Source organism: Lepidochelys kempii, chromosome 3, assembly GCF_965140285.1.
Source record: "Lepidochelys kempii isolate rLepKem1 chromosome 3, rLepKem1.hap1, whole genome shotgun sequence".
Taxonomy (NCBI): domain Eukaryota; kingdom Metazoa; phylum Chordata; order Testudines; family Cheloniidae; genus Lepidochelys; species Lepidochelys kempii.
The window spans coordinates 878,112-893,994 of record NC_136382.1 but is presented as its reverse complement, the minus strand read 5'-3'; the positions used below and the strand labels follow the sequence as shown (position 1 = coordinate 893,994).

General features: G+C 60.5%; 1 protein-coding gene across 1 annotated transcript in view; it reads right to left on the bottom strand.

The window, feature by feature from the left end:
• The window catches only part of GTF3C2 (general transcription factor IIIC subunit 2), a 30,787-nt gene extending 16,802 nt beyond the window's left edge, over positions 1 to 13,985 (bottom strand). Inside the window, exons 1-8 of the mRNA XM_078851930.1 lie at positions 13,684 to 13,985; positions 10,975 to 11,356; positions 6,749 to 7,055; positions 2,595 to 2,689; positions 2,034 to 2,111; positions 1,614 to 1,712; positions 964 to 1,191; positions 5 to 81 (exon numbers count right to left, since the gene is read on the bottom strand). Coding sequence (XP_078708056.1) covers positions 5 to 81; positions 964 to 1,191; positions 1,614 to 1,712; positions 2,034 to 2,111; positions 2,595 to 2,689; positions 6,749 to 7,055; positions 10,975 to 11,356; positions 13,684 to 13,900 — 1,483 coding nt within the window. The 5' untranslated portion in view covers positions 13,901 to 13,985. The remainder of the gene's footprint in view (positions 1 to 4; positions 82 to 963; positions 1,192 to 1,613; positions 1,713 to 2,033; positions 2,112 to 2,594; positions 2,690 to 6,748; positions 7,056 to 10,974; positions 11,357 to 13,683) is intronic.
• Positions 13,986 to 15,883: the final 1,898 nt, after the last annotated feature.

Genomic DNA, 15,883 nt, shown 5'->3' with positions numbered 1-15,883 from the left:
CCGCTGGGGCAGAACTTCATGTCCCAGATGCAGCCGTGGTCGGCGGTGATGGCATAAGCCAGCCTGGCTTTGGTGGCAGAGCTGCAGGGACAGGCGAGTTAGGGGGGGCCTGGCTGGTGGGTGTCAGGAGCCCCCCTCCACCCGCACAGGGGCATAGCTCCAGCTCAGCCCCCAGGCACATGGGGCAGGCAGGGAGAGCCCTGCAGTGCTCTACAGCTGCTGGCTCTGCCACCCAGAGCCCCCACCCTGGGCACGGGCCAAGCCTCCAGCCGGGACCAAGGAGGTAAGTCATGCCCTCCCTGCAGAGCAGCTCCTGGGCGCCTGGGTCGCGGTTTCCCACAGCACTCAGCCTTGGCCTCTGCCCAGGACTGGGCCACTGAGCTCCAGGGTGCTGGAGTGAGTGACGGCCTGTGCAGGGCATGGCCATGTGCCCCGGGGAGCGTGGGGGTGAGGCCCCAGGCCCACATCCCATGTGGGGGAGGAGGCCCTGCTCCACTCCCACGAGCAATGCATTTGCCACCCCTGCAGACTGTGGGCTCGCCACCCCCAACTCTCCCATGGCTCTGGGCTCGGCTGCCCGCCCCCCTCACACATGGGCTCTGGGCTTGTCCGCTTACTCTGTCCCCCAGGGCTCTGCACTTCCCACCCCTGCAGGCTGTGGGCTCACCACCCCAACTCTCCCCCCGCCAGGGCTCTGGGCTTGCCTCCCAGGGCTCTGTACCGCCCCCACACCCTGCACCACCCCCAGGCTCTGAGCTCACTCCCCCCCACCCCCCAAGCTCTGCGCTCCTCCTTCCCCCCCCCCCAAGCTCTGCGCTCCTCCTTCCCCCCACCCTGCAGCACTCCCCAAGCTCTGCACTCCCCCTTCCCCCGACCCTGCACCAGTCTCTGCCCTCACTCCCCACCCCGCACCACCCTCCAGGCTCTGCGCTCACCAGAGCCTCTCCTGCACACACGACTCACCCTGCCTCCGGCTGCAGGATACCCAGAGCCCAGAGCTGTAGCAGTGCAGGGCCTGTGTGGAGCTCGGCCAGGCTGTGCCTTTCATCCATGCCCTTGTTACAGTACAGCGCCACGTACTGGGGGGCGGCAGAGCCCTCTGGACACGGGCACCACTCCATGGCCCACACTGGGCCACCCACAAAGAAGGACACGTCCAGGCGCTCCTCGTGGGGCTGCAGGGAGTTGAACCTGCCGAGGGGAATGGGAGCAGTGGGTAAAAAGCGGGCGGCAGGGCAGGAGGCACGGCCAGCTAAGGGCTCTGCTGTCCAGGGGACCATGCAGAGCAAGGCAGGGCAGCTGCAGGCTGGCTTGACACTGCGCCATAATCGAGCCGTGCTCTGGGGGTGGGAGCCCTGCCTGGACCTGAACCCAGTGCCCAGGGTACAATGCAAAGGGAAGCCTGCAAGGAGGGACAGAGCACACTGCAGGCTCAGCTGGCCCTGCTGCCGGGGGCCTCGATTCCCATCAGCTCTGGGCGGTGGCTGCACTGGATCTCAGGGGCAGAAGCCGCTCTGGGGGGGTGCCAAGACCCAGCAAGTCATTCTGGAGTAGGCACAACCCTCCAGCTGCCAGGCCCAGCTCTGGACAGTGACCCTGGGGCTTGGTCATACCTGTTGATGCGGTACAGGACACCGTCTTCTTCAATGCCCTCCCGCTGGATGGAGAAGAGCGGAGACTTCATCTCTCCCGGAAGGTACTGGGCACATTCGCTGAAGGGGCAGAAGGAGAGGAATGAGCAGCCACTGTCTCCTCTCTCAGGGACTTGACTTGGGAAACAAACCCGGCTTGGGGCCCCAGCCCATACCTCAGCAACCCCCTCCCCGGGGCTCCGGCCTGACCCTCTGCAACCCCCTCCCTGGGGAACTGGTCCAGCCCTCTGATATCAGACACCTGACAACCATCAAGGTCAGTATCGGGAACTGCCCCTATGTTGTGCATTCACCCCTTACCCACTGCTCCCTTGCCAGCCCCAAGGCAGGGGCTGCCCCATGCCCACATTCGCCCCAGCCTGCGGAAAACCATTCACCTACCTCTCGGAGAGAAACGTCCACTTGCGTGTGGAAGGGAGCCAGTCGGGAAATTCCCAGGGGGAGTAGTGCTGGTCCCTCCTGTGGAGCACAAGGCATCAGAATCCCACATGCCCCCGCCCAGCTGCTCTCCTTGCTGCTACACGCCCAGGCTAGAGGCAGAAGCCGCAGGCTGGGGCATGAAGACAGTGGGGAATTCGAGCCCAGCCTGGCCCCAGTCCGTCACCCCTGAAACTCATCACCCCAGAGATCCTTCTGCCAAGGGCTCCTTGCCCCTCTCGAGCCACCTGTGCTGCAAAGGACCCTGCAGGCCTCTACCCATGGGGCAGCCCTGAGTGAGACTGATGCACCCAGCCCCGCCACCCCAGACTAAGGGGCAAGGGAGCCTTAGCCATGCCACTGCAGGCAGGCTGGCCCTGCATGATAGGACCACCTAAAGGGCCCCGGGACAGACTGCTTGCAGCCCCTCCAGCCCAGCGGGTCACCCATCCTGTCGCAGCCCCAGGGCCAGGCGCTCACCTCTCAGCACCCCCCCTAGACCTGCGCGAGGGTGGCCATACTCACAGGCTGTGGGTGATGCTGGGACACTTCCACACGGGGGCCATGATGGAGTTGTGGAAGCCATTGGGAGCAAGCCCTCGGCACTGGGGCTTGGACTTCTGAGCATAAGAGAAAGCAGGGTTAGAGCAAGACACTAGTTACCCAGCCATGCCGAAGAGATGACCCAGCCCAGGCCAACTCTCGAGACACCCATGCCCTTAGTCCCAGCTAGTTCCCTGCCCAACCCACCCATGCCCCCAGACGCAACCCCCCAACACACCCTCCACCCAGCCCCAGAAACAGAGGGGGGATGCAGCCATCCCATGGAGCCCCTACCCTGCCTCCCTCTCCAGGGCTGTGTCTGCCGAGAGCCCCTGCTCAGCCCGCTGGCTCGGTCGGAGCACAAAGGCTGCTGCAGGCTGGAGAAGCGCAGGGACCAGCAGATGTGTGCCCACACCCCAGCCTCAGCCCTGTGTATTAAGATGTGGCCCTGAAACATAAACCCTTATATCAGAGGCCTGGTCTGAGGCCTGAGCTAAAGTAATGGTCAAGACTTTGCTAACAAAGCACAGTTAAGCTGTGAGCCAAAGGCAGGCCCTGCTCATAGAAGCTGGCAAGGAAAGGGCTGATGTTGCAAAATACACATACCTAAAAGGTCCTGGACCCTAGCGATATCCGAACACTCTGAAACTTGCACATTCCACACACGTAACAAGGAACAGGCCGACCCATCCCAAAGACAGGGGCAAAAGGGTACTATGATGGATAGAGTGGTTTTGTTCGAACCAACATGTACAAAGTGAGAGGTGGCACCTTACTGCGTAGAGAGATTGCACCTCGATACGTCAGAAGTGATGTGTAACTTGTCTGTACCTGTGCATAAGATGCATCCCTGGGGCGGTCTCTCTGTCCAGCCTAGGGGGCAGTGGAGAATCCCGCCAGGGACTGAGCTGTGTCCATTGCCAAGGAGCACATAGGGACTAACAGAACTGTAGACATCTGATCCGGGGAGCTAGAGATTGTGTTTCTTTTGACAATAAACCTGGCCGGGTGCCTTCGTACCTTATTGGAGTCTGTGGTCATTGGGGGTTCTCTTGGGGTCTGCTGTGTCGGCGATCTGCGCAGAGCTGGGGCAGCACACAGGGAGAACACACACGCACGCACGCAGCCGACTGTTCTCAACATTGAATAGAGCAGAGCACCACACCGGTGGCGTCTGACAACACCCTGGTCAGTGTCAGTCTCAGAACCTCCAGCCCAGTAGACAGGAAGAACTGGCCCAGTGCAAACAAGCAAGGGTCTGTAATTAACCTATCGGCTCCAGGCCAGCCAAAACCCCTGAACGGCAGGGAGATGCAGCCAGCCAGCCCCAGACCTAGATCTATAAAAAGGGGAAAAGTGACCTGGGCACGTACAGCTCCGTTTCTGAGCTCAGGAAATGCAAGGTGGGTGCTGGAGAGCCTGCGACTGACTGGCCAACCTGCCTTAGTACAGCAGGCCACCCCCTGCATTACAGTCACAGTACAGACCAGCTTTCTGGTTAACGCCAACTCCGGCAAGCGTCCGGCAAGCGCGGCAGGGTAGCGCCACACCTGGGATCACTGGAAAAAGGGGTTCCTGAGACTCAGCCCTCCCAGGACAACAAGGGCTTTTCTTAGGGTTGCCACATTCTGCCAACCTTTTGGGGCTGGAGCTGGGAGTCAAAGCAGGGCTCTGGCCCTGGCAAAGAGTTACCCCTGGGAGCGCCTGGCACCACTGATCCAAGGAGCCGCAGTCCCCAGCCTGTTTAGCTTTCCTGCGATGTCAGAGCGACACAGATCACCCTGAGCAATTGTAGACAGAGGAACAGGAGGGCTTGCAGCCTCAGCAGTCTCTCGGTAGCTGCAGAGCTCCAGGGCTAAGCAGCAGCCTCTGATCCTGACCCAGCCATCCCAGGTCAGGTCTAATCCGAGGGCAGAACGCTGGAAGAGGCCAAGACGACGGCATGTAGCTTACACCTTTCTTTCTAGGGATGTAAGCAAAGTACTCTGGAAAAAATCAGACTCTCATCCTGGGAAAGGGAGTGGGCTCAGGTGAGGGGGTGAAGATTTCGGATGGATGGCCTTGGACATGGGAAAGAGGTAAGGAGCTGGGGAAGAATAGGGGCAGGGCACCTGTCAGCCCCACATTCTCCCCTCCTGTGTGTGCATCAGGATCCAAGGGTCCTGTGCCCTTCTACAGGGTCTCCACCCCTGCCTCCCCTCACATAAGACAGTATCTGGGGGGCCTGAAGCCCTCTCCCTAATCTCCCATGTATGTGCTGCGATCTGGGGGGAGGGGCTTCTCCCCTTAGCTTCCTGGAGGACAGCAGCCCCTCTTCCTGCTCCACATGAGCCAGCATGTAGGGAGGTGCCTTGTCCCTGGGCTGGGGAGCTCCCAAGAGGCATGGTGGGCGCATGAGCCTAGAGCACACTGCTAAGACTGGGTGAGAACTGTGACTGGGCGTACTTGCTGCACATCACAGGTTTCTGAAGCAGGAGGTGTGGGGATGGGAACAGCCACTGAGATGAATGTGATGGCCAGTCAGGATTAGGTCATCTGGGGAACTCCAGCTTCTGCACCATGTGGTTGGTAGGGTGTTGAGGTCTGGCAGCTCTGATCTTGGGGCTGTGTCCCGGAGTTGGTTCCAAAGAACTTCCAAAAATGGAACAGTGCACAGCAGAGCTATAGGTTTAGGCTTTACTTGTCTCCATTCAGCTGAGCCTATCACACTGGGACGAATGGGCCACTTCACACCACTCAGAACCTCCTACACTTTCAGGATTCTCCAGTGCTAGGAGTCTGGATTTAGCAAAGCTGCTGCTGACTGATTAATGCTTTTTGTACACCACTGGCTTCTCATGCACTAATGGCTTAAAGGGATGGGATGGGGAAGAGGGTGAGCTGGGAAGTGGGGGGATTGTTACTTGGGGGGATGGAGAGAGAGACACCAGTCTTCTCTCATATGCTTAGTTCCTGTAACCACCATGTATTAAAGCAGTCAGATTCTTGGGGGACAGCCCACGGCTGGGCGAATTTCTCCTCACAGTCCTGCTGGGAACTACACATTACAAACATTTCAAAGCATGACCATTATGCCGGGTCCACTGTAACAAAGTGCATGGTGGGGACAGGACTTATGATTCACGTAGCAACCATGTGGGTTAGTGGTGAGAGCAGTGGACTGCGACTCAAAGCTTAGGCTCTATTCCCAGCTCTGCCACTGACCTGATGAGTGACTTTGGCCAAATCTCCATGCCTCGGTTTCCCTATCTGTACAATGGGGACAATGATTTTTCCCTCCTTGAAATATAATGAAGAACACCATGAAAGACTTAGGTTATCCCCTTTATTACCTGGCCACAGCAGCATCTGGATTGCATACCTACGTAATGACCACTACTTAAATGACCACTAACTCCTACCCATATCACTCGTCCTCCAGGAACTCAGACGGGAGCAGGCACAGAAAAGAGCTGCTAGGCTGATGAGCGGAACGCAGGGCCTGTCTTATGGGAGCAGGCTGGCAGAGCTTTGACTACCCGAGCAAAACGCAGGATGAAGGGCAGGGAGATCTGACTGCTCCCTGGGAATACAGCACGGGTAATGCCCAAGACAGGGGAGAGCTGCTGAAGCTAAAGGCCAAATCTGGCACAAGACCACACAGGAATAAGGTGACAATGAACACGCTGAGGCTGGAGAGGAAAAAATATTGGACCATCAGAGGAGGGAGGGTTGGGAACAGATTCCCAACAGCAGCTGTGGGAGCAAACCACCTCTCTGGCTTTAAGATGGAGCTCGACAAACTCACAAAGAAGCTGCCTGCAATCTCAGGGGACCAGGAGCTCCCTGCCAATCCTAGGCCCTGTGTTCAAACAGGGAGTTTGAGTCACTTTAAACCAGCAGCTCTGCCTCCATGCCATGTCCCAGAGCCCCCTCCCCCTGGGGGGACTGCTTCCTTCCCCCACAGCCATGCTCTATATACCCGGGTCAAGGGTGACCCCTTTCCCACTCTACCCCATACACACTGGAGGGGGTGGGTGGGGAGAGACACGGAACGGACGACACATCAAGGCCCAGTGGCCAGCCCCCTCCCCCTCCTACAAACATTAACCCAGGGCTGGTGTGACAAGGGGGCAACGTGAATAGGATGCTGTTACCCCTGCTGACTGCATCCTCAGGGTGTGGCCCCGGACAGCCTCTGGCTCTGACTCAGAGACCTCGCTGAGCAGGACATCACTCTCCTCCTCCTCCTCTGCCGCCTCCAGCAACACCTCTTTCGAGGGCACAAAGTCCACATCCTGGGAGAGGTCATCGTCATCAGCCGCCTCCTCCTCTTTCCTCCTCCTGCTCCGGCGCTTCTTTCTCGAACTGTCAGACTCTGGTTCCTGGGGGCCCTCGTTGGGAGCCAGGGGCTGGTAGACCGATGTCAGCTCCTCGGCCAGCTCCTGCAGGTAAAGCAAGGCCCTGGGGGCACCAAAGGGATCACTGGTAAGAGAGCTGCCCTGCCCCCTCAGGGCGTCTCCCTGGGCTACAGACATTGGACCTGGTGCTCTGGGAAGGAGCATTTCTGCCACTGATGCCCGGAGGGGCTAGGCTGCACCAGGACTGGAGACCAAATCTTACCAGCAACTTCCCACACCCCAGCCAAGCTCTGCATTCAGGAAACATGGCTTGCCCCTCTAGGGGAAAACTTACACTGCGTCTGAAAGCCAAGCTTCCCCCACAGGAGTGCCAACAGAGCCCAGCAATGCTGCTCTGAGTCAGCCAGGGCCACCAGAGACTGGGAGCACCACTGCCCTCCTTTGGCTGTTCCCCTGTTTCATCTCCATGGTGTTGTCATTCAAGCTGAGACCATCACATGGATGGGCTACATCACACCCTGCAGACCGTCCCAAGCTTTCCAGGTTCTCCTATGTTGGGAATTTGGATATAGCAGAACTGTGGCTACTTTTCTCACAGTTTCTTTATGCACAACTGGCTTCTAACTAATGGCTTAATGGCACAGGAAGGGGAGGAGGGTGAGCTGGCAATGTCGGCGGTAGGTGGGGCCACATATTTGGAAAGTGCTTGTTATACATTGCAGGGAATGGAGAGACAGGCACCAGCCTTGTTTCACAGGTTTAAAGTTCCTGCAACCATCACGTAATAAAACTGTCACACTCTTGGTAGCTAGACCAGCCGTGTTTGAGATCTCTCTCTGCAGCCCTGGTGGGAACTGAACACTGCAAATATTCCAATCATGGCCATTATTCCCAGCCCACGATAACAGAGAGCAGGGGGTGGGCCACTTAGGGAATGTCTACATTGCACTGTAAGCCTGTGCTTGAGCCTGGGCTCTAGCCTAGCCTAGCCTCCTCTCCCCTTGTGTCTACACTGCAATTGCTTGATCCGGGTCCCAGGATTCAGCCAGAAGTATCCCACAATTCCATGGGACAACCTCCTTAGTCCTCTCTATCCCAACAATCTGCAATCCACTATATTGAAAATGGAAGCCCCCCCCTTCCCCCCCTTTGCGAACAGCAGCAACTCAGGTCAGCATTAACCCATTCTCTACTGATCACCAATCTGGAAGCGCACTGTCAGAGAGCTTCCTGGGTCTGCAGTGGAGAGCGAACAGATCAAACCTTTTGCAAAGTGAGCAGCTTCAACCTTCCTGTAACATGCAGGGTGGGATATAAAGTTTTCCCCACACGGTCCTAGTGCTAGAGCGGCCACATTTCAGGGGGATGAGGATGCTAGGGAGTCGGGGATAGGGTCACCTCGACTAGGGTCTGCGCACTGCAGTGTGGACACTGGAGCCCTAGGATCAAGCACAGATTAGAAAAGTCTTAATGTAGGGTTAAAATACAATGTAGATGCTCAAGCCCAGGGTTCCCTAGCTCAGATTAGCTGACTCGAGTCCCACTAACCCTGGGCTTACATTGCAGTGTAGACATACCGCCTGGCATCACATCACTAACCCACACGGCTGCTGATGGGGACACAGGAGCCCTGGGCTCTATTCCCAGCTCTGCCACTGGACCAAATTTGAGATGTACTGATGCAAAGTGCTATGTCAGGGCTAGGTGTTATCATTACCTGACCACAGTAGTGTCTGAGCTGCACTCCTACATCTGCCTAAGTGACCGGAACTACCAACACCACATTCGAAGAAACTAGGAAGTTCACTGACTAAAATGTCAACAATGCAGAGGCGCGGTTGCCTGGTGGCATCTTGCGCCTTTCTAGAATGTTGAGTTCACCAAAACTCCAGCTTCTGAAAGCCAGGAAATGCTGAGTTAGGGTACGCACCCATGCAGCCTTAGCTCTGCCCTCTTTGAGCAATGCCCCAACAGACTCATTGCATGCTTACTCACAGTCTCCCTTTGCATTGTATTGAACAGGAGATCATTCAAACATGGCTTGCTCCATGGAAAGACCACCACCCTGCTAAATTTCACAGAGCCTTCACTCCTACGCACATGGTGCCATCCAGCACTCTGCTTTCACTCACCCTTCATTAAACCCACAGCCACACTCACCTCACACAAACTGCTGGCAATCCCCATTGCAAGAAAACCCGTGTCCTGCTCCCGACAAAGCCTACACAATGCAGTACTGACATGAGGGCTGCTGAATCTCCTAAGGCACACAAGTACCTCTTTCCTTCAATCACACACACAGGGATCATGGAGAGGGGCTCACAAACACCCCAGAGGGCCACAGCCCCCCAGATCGCCTCATATTACACACTCAGCTCTGCCAAACTGCTCCAAATAACGTATCCATCATTCAATACAGCTATACCTAACACAGGAGCTCCCCGTGGCTAATGCCTGCTCTGGGGTGGGGGGGCAGAATAAAGGTTATGGAGGCATGCACTGTAATTCTATTTCCTGGGTTTGAGTTTTACCAAACTCGATGATGTAGAAGGGCACCAGATGTTGCCAGGCAACCTTATCTCTGGGCTAACGACTGTTTTGTCAGGAATTTTCAGATGAGAGTTGCTGAACCGGCAGGTGTCCAGCCCCTCAAGCTCTCCCACCCCCAGCCCGGACTGTCAGCATCCCATGGCCATTTCCTGTTCAGCCAGCAGCACTGCCCTCCCAGGGGCCCCTCTGAGGACAGGACAGTGAAGTCAGACCCACACACAGCCAATACCAACCCATGTCCAGTGTGACTCTATGCTCTGCAGGGAACACACGTGTGTGTTTGGGGGGTGAAGGCAGTGAGTAACTGCAGCTCATGGGAATGGATTCCCCGGTCGGTCCGCTAACCACAGCCCAGCACACAGCATGGCAAGCAGCTGCCCTACAGATCCCGTCAGACAGTCTATTGCATTGAAAACCAGCCCCCCAGAGCACAGTCAAAGCTGGCCCCTTGCTGCTGTAGGCACACAAGGGGCAGGGCCCTCCCCAGCTCAGACTGCTTCACTGGGCAGCCCAAACCACCTCCACAGCAGTTTTATGGCTGTTCTTGTGACTTTCCCGGGCGCCTTCCCAAGAGCGCAGACAGGGAAGTTCTAGGGTGAGGTGGAGATGAACCTCAGTCACCACAGAGCAGCTGAGCAGGCTGGGGGGCACAGACACCTTCAGAAAGGGCAGCATGGAGCTCCACAAGGAGCCACTCCTGCAACACAGACTGCAAAACAGCAGCTATCCCCTCTCTGCCCCACACAAGGCACCCTGGGCTGCAGCTCCTTCAGGTCTCACACCAGAGAGAGAAATCCACAGACTGCAGGACCCCCACTGGATCCCAGCAAGCTAGGCTCAAACCAAGCCTTCTGTTTCCAGGCAGACACATGCCAACCTGGCCCAGGCATGGCAGACTATAGGGAATCTGCATCCTCCAGCTCAAAATTCCCAAGAGTCACTGTTGGGCAGAGACCAGAGCTGGCCACGTCAGGCCAATGAGCAGCATGCTGGCAGATCTAATCCTCTTCCCCAGCTCTAGAGGCTTACAATGCCTGCAGGCCCGCCAGGTGCCCGAATGCTGCATGGGATGCTAGCTCCCCTGGAAGGGCCTCGGGGGGACCCAGCCAGGACAAAAGTCCCAAGTGGAGTTAACAGCATATAGTCGACAACGGCACCCACTAGGCTCTCCCTGCTGCATCCACAATGGCAGCGATGCCCCCGCAAGGAACAGAACCGGCCTCAAGAGCACCATGCTCACATGCGCAGCCTCACTTCCTCCTATTGATTCTTTGTAGTACCGTAGGACCTAGGAGCCCAGCCACGGCCCAGAGCCCAATTGCACTAGGAGCTGTATAAACCCAGGACAAAGAAATGATGCCAGCTCTGCCCCCAAGGGCACTCTTACACTGGCATTAGCACCCTTGCCCTCCTCCCCCCACCCCATTGCACTTCTGTGCTAGGAGCCCTCCTCCCCCCACACCCGCTCTTACACTTTAGCTGCCCGCCTCTTGGGGCGCTCACTGGGCGTGGCCTCCAAGCCATCAGATGCCTCGTTGCTCCCCAGTACCTTCTGCACACAGATGGGCTCTGGCGTTTGGCAGTCCAGACCCTGCGACAGCTTCAGCAGGAGCAGCTCTGCTTTGGACTTACGGCCTCGTTTCTTTGGCACTTTCATGGGCGAGGTGGGCCCATTCTCCGAGGTCCCAGCAGCCTCCCCACCCCCCTCAGCCTCTGCCCAGGCTGGACACTTGCGGGCAGGACGTTTCCTTTTGGATTTTCGGCTTCGGACAGGCTTCCTCCTGGGCATGGCAGCTGCCACCTCCCCTTCGGGGTGGGCTGAGACCTCCCAGCCCACCAGTGCTGGAAGCTCACCTGGCCAAAGAGAAGAGGGCCAGATGTCAGTGATGTGCAGCTCAACTCACCATTCACCTCTCCCCACTCAAAGCTGCCTTATGGCCCACAAGCCACCAGTGTGGGGGTGACAGGGCACCACTCCCCAGCTTGGCAGACACGAGGGCCCCAGGTTCCAGCAGCAAGCAGGGCGCACCCACTCTGCCCCTTCCCAGGGGCACTCCTCAGCCAAAAGGACCCCTCTGGGGAGAGGGGCTCCCTCCAAGGCCGGGCGCCAGACAACGAGCTGGCTTGGATTGTTTCATGTTTGACAGGACCTTGCAGGACGAAGGAACCCTGGGTTATTTGAAAGAGAAGAGGGCACCAGCAGAGCACACGAGGTGAGCGACAGGTGAGGTCAACAGGACTGCAGAACTCAAGAGTGATAGCGTAAGAGCCAAGACTAGAAGCCACATCACTCCATCCACAGTCCCTTCTGGCCCAGCTGCTGCCCGTGCCCTCACTCTCCAGTGCCAATGCTTAGCACCTGCCTGACCCTTCTGCAGCTGCCAACTCTAAGGTACTCAACTAGCGAGGAACCCGAAGCAGCCGCATGGGCAGGCAGAGCCAAGTCCACCTATCAGGTTCTGTGGTCTAGTGCTCTGAGATCCCGGAGAGCTGGGTTCCGTTCCTGACCCTATAAGCTTTCCACGGGGCAAAGCTCACCCAACACCCTCCGGGGGGGGTGTGTGTGAGACCTCATTTAAACTGGGAAGCACAGGAGATTATTGAGGGTGAAGTTCTCAGGTAAGGAGAAATGGAGGACCAAGATGGGTCTCAGTTTTCCCCCAACAGGGCCTAAATCAGGAGATTCCATGAGCTGAGCTGGAGCTCAATGCAGCTTGCCAGCACTCAGGAAGCTCCCCAACTGCACGCAGAGGGTGATTTCCACTGATCAGTCCCAGAGCTCTCCAGACTTCAGCAGCAGGCAGATTCTCACATGGGAAAGTCATTCACATGGCCTCCCAATCTGAACAGGGTTGATTCAAAGTCTCTAAAAGGTCCTGAGCCAAGACCTCACAGGCCCACAGATGGACGTTTCAGAGAGTTATGCTACGGCAACCCCAAACGGGGGGCTGGCAACAGAAAGGCTCAGACAACCTAATGAGAGCTGGCACCCTGGCTATCCCAGAAACCGCCACTGAAATGCAGCCACCTGCGGGGAGCCGGGAGCTGCTTCACCCGGCAGGGCTTTAGAGCAGCCATTGAAGGAGCACGGGGGGCTGGGGGAGAGGAAAGGCGCCCTTAGGGCGCAAGCACAGGCCTTGGACTAGGAAGCCAGAGGTTTATCCTCTCCACTGCCACCGACTCATAAACTGACAAGGCCCTTCCCCTCCCTGCCCCAGTCCGCGAGCGATGCAATGGGGGCCGCGTCGGGCCGGCCGGGGCGGGGAGTAGGCCCGGCGGGGCCGGGGCCGGCGCGGGGGGGGGGGCCCCCAGGCTGCCGGCGCGGGGGGGGGGGCCCCCAGGCTGCCGGCGCGGGGGGGGGGGCCCCCAGGCTGCCGGCGCGGGGGGGGGGGCCCCAGGCTGCCGGCGCGGGGGGGGGGGCCCCAGGCTGCCGGCGCGGGGGGGGGGGCCCCCAGGCTGCCGGCGCGGGGGGGGGGGCCCCCAGGCTGCCGGCGCGGGGGGGGGGGCCCCCAGGCTGCCGGCGCGGGGGGGGGGGCCCCCAGGCTGCCGGCGCGGGGGGGGGGCCCCCAGGCTGCCGGCGCGGGGGGGGGGGCCCCCAGGCTGCCGGCGCGGGGGGGGGGGCCCCCAGGCTGCCGGCGCGGGGGGGGGGGCCCCCAGGCTGCCGGCGCGGGGGGGGGGGCCCCCAGGCTGCCGGCGCGGGGGGGGGGCCCCCAGGCTGCCGGCGCGGGGGGGGGGCCCCCAGGCTGCCGGCGCGGGGGGGGGGGCCCCCAGGCTGCCGGCGCGGGGGGGGGGCCCCCAGGCTGCCGGCGCGGGGGGGGGGGCCCCCAGGCTGCCGGCGCGGGGGGGGGGGCCCCCAGGCTGCCGGCGCGGGGGGGGGGCCCCCAGGCTGCCGGCGCGGGGGGGGGGGCCCCCAGGCTGCCGGCGCGGGGGGGGGGGCCCCCAGGCTGCCGGCGCGGGGGGGGGGGCCCCCAGGCTGCCGGCGCGGGGGGGGGGGCCCCCAGGCTGCCGGCGCGGGGGGGGGGCCCCCAGGCTGCCGGCGCGGGGGGGGGGCCCCCAGGCTGCCGGCGCGGGGGGGGGGCCCCCAGGCTGCCGGCGCGGGGGGGGAACCCCAGGCTGCCGGCGCGGGGCTCCCCGCGCAGAGGCCGGGCCGGGCCGGGGAGGCGGCGGCGGCGGGTACGTACGGGCGGCGGCCTGCGGGGAGCTCGGCTCCGGCCGCTCGCTCCCTGGAGACCCGCGTCCTCTCGTGCGGCGGCGGCGGCGGCGGCCCGGCTCCTCCCGCAGCGCGCCCGGGGCGGACGGTCCCGCGGCGGCCTCCGCGGCGCAGGGCGGCTCCGAGCGCAGGGACCCGCGGGGGCCCGCGGCCGCCCCCGCCCCCATGGCCCCGGCACGAGCCGCCATCAGCGCCCGCGGGCCTCAGGCCGGCGCCGCCCGCATGGCTCCGGGGCGGGCTCCGGGGGTCACGCGGGGCCGCCCCGCCCCGCCGCCCTCACCTCGGCTCCCGGCGGCCCGCGCGGAACCGGGGGCTCCAAGATGGCCGCTCCGCAGGCGCGCGGCGATCGACGCGCGGCGCTCCCTGGCGTCACTTCCGGCTGCGTCCCCGGGGAACGGATGTTGCCCGGCTCTCACAATGCCCCGCCCCCGCGCCTAGATCTGCATGCGCGGCCCCGCCCCTCGCCAGCCCCGCGCACCGCCTGCAGCCGGGTCCTGGGACAGAGCCCGTGGAGGGCGGGGCCGGCTCCCCGGGGGCGGGGCTGGGTCCTCTGAGAGGCACCCGTGGGGGCGGGGCTGGTTCCCCTGGGGGCAGGCTGGGAGGGGGGGGCTGGGTACCCTGAGAGGAACCCATGGGGCGGGGCCGGTTCATAGATTCATAGATATTTAGGTCAGAAGGGACCATTATGATCATCTAGTCTGACCTCCTGCACAACGCAGGCCACAGAACTTCACCCACCACTCCTAAAAAAGACCTCACACCTATATCTGTGCTATTGAAGTCCTCAAATTGTAGTTTGAAGACCTCAAGGAGCAGAGAATCCTCCAGCAAGTGACCCGTGCCCCATGCTACAGAGGAAGGCGAAAACCTCCAGGGCCTTCCAATCTGCCCTGGAGGAAAATTCCTTCCCCACCCCAAATATGGCGATCAGCTAAACCCTGAGCATATGGGCAAGATTCATCAGCCAGATACTACAGAAAATTCTTTCCCGGGTAACTTGGATCTTACCCCATCTAAAAACCCATCACAGGCCATTGGGCCTATTTACCATGAATATTTAATTACCAAAACCATGTTATCCCATCATACCATCTCCTCCATAAACTTATCGAGTTTAATCTTAAAGCCAGATAGATCTTTTGCCCCCACTACTTCCCTCGGAAGGCTATTCCAAAACTTCACTCCTCTGATGGTTAGAAACCTTCGTCTAATTTCTAATCTAAATTTCCTAGTGGCCAGTTTATATCCATTTGTTCTTGTGTCCACATTGGTACTGAGTTTAAATAATTCCTCTCCCTCTCTGGTATTTATCCCTCTGATATATTTATAGAGAGCAATCATATCTCCCCTCAACCTTCTTTTAGTTAGGCTAAACAAGCCAAGCTCCCTGAGTCTCCTTTCATAAGACAAGTTTTCCATTCCTCGGATCATCCTAGTAGCCCTTCTCTGTACCTGCTCCAGTTTGAATTCATCCTTTCTAAACATGGGAGACCAGAACTGCACACAGTATTCCAGGTGAGGTCTCACCAGTGCCTTATATAACGGTACTAAAACCTCCTTATCCCTACTGGAAATACCTCTCCTGATGCATTCCCCTAGGGGCAGGCCGGGGCGGGGCCGGGTACTCTGAGAGGAACCCATGGGGCGGGGCCGGTTCCCCTAGGGGCAGGCCGGGGCGGGGCCGGGTACTCTGAGAGGAACCCGTGGGGCGGGGGCGGTTCCCCGGGGGCGGGGCCGGGTCCTCTGAGAGGCACCCGTGGGGGCGGGGCTGGTTCCCCTGGGGGCAGGCTGGGAGGGGGGGGCTGGGTACCCTGAGAGGAACCCATGGGGCGGGGCCGGTTCCCCTAGGGGCAGGCCGGGGCGGGGCCGGGTACTCTGAGAGGAACCCATGGGGCGGGGCCGGTTCCCCTAGGGGCAGGCCGGGGCGGGGCCGGGTACTCTGAGAGGAACCCATGGGGCGGGGCCGGTTCCCCTAGGGGCAGGCCGGGGCGGGGCCGGGTACTCTGAGAGGAACCCATGGGGCGGGGCCGGTTCCCCTAGGGGCAGGCCGGGGCGGGGCCGGGTACTCTGAGAGGAACCCGTGGGGCGGGGGCGGTTCCCCGGGGGCGGGGCCGGGTCCTCTGAGAGGCACCCGTGGGGGCGGGGCTGGTTCCCCTGGGGGCAGGCTGGGA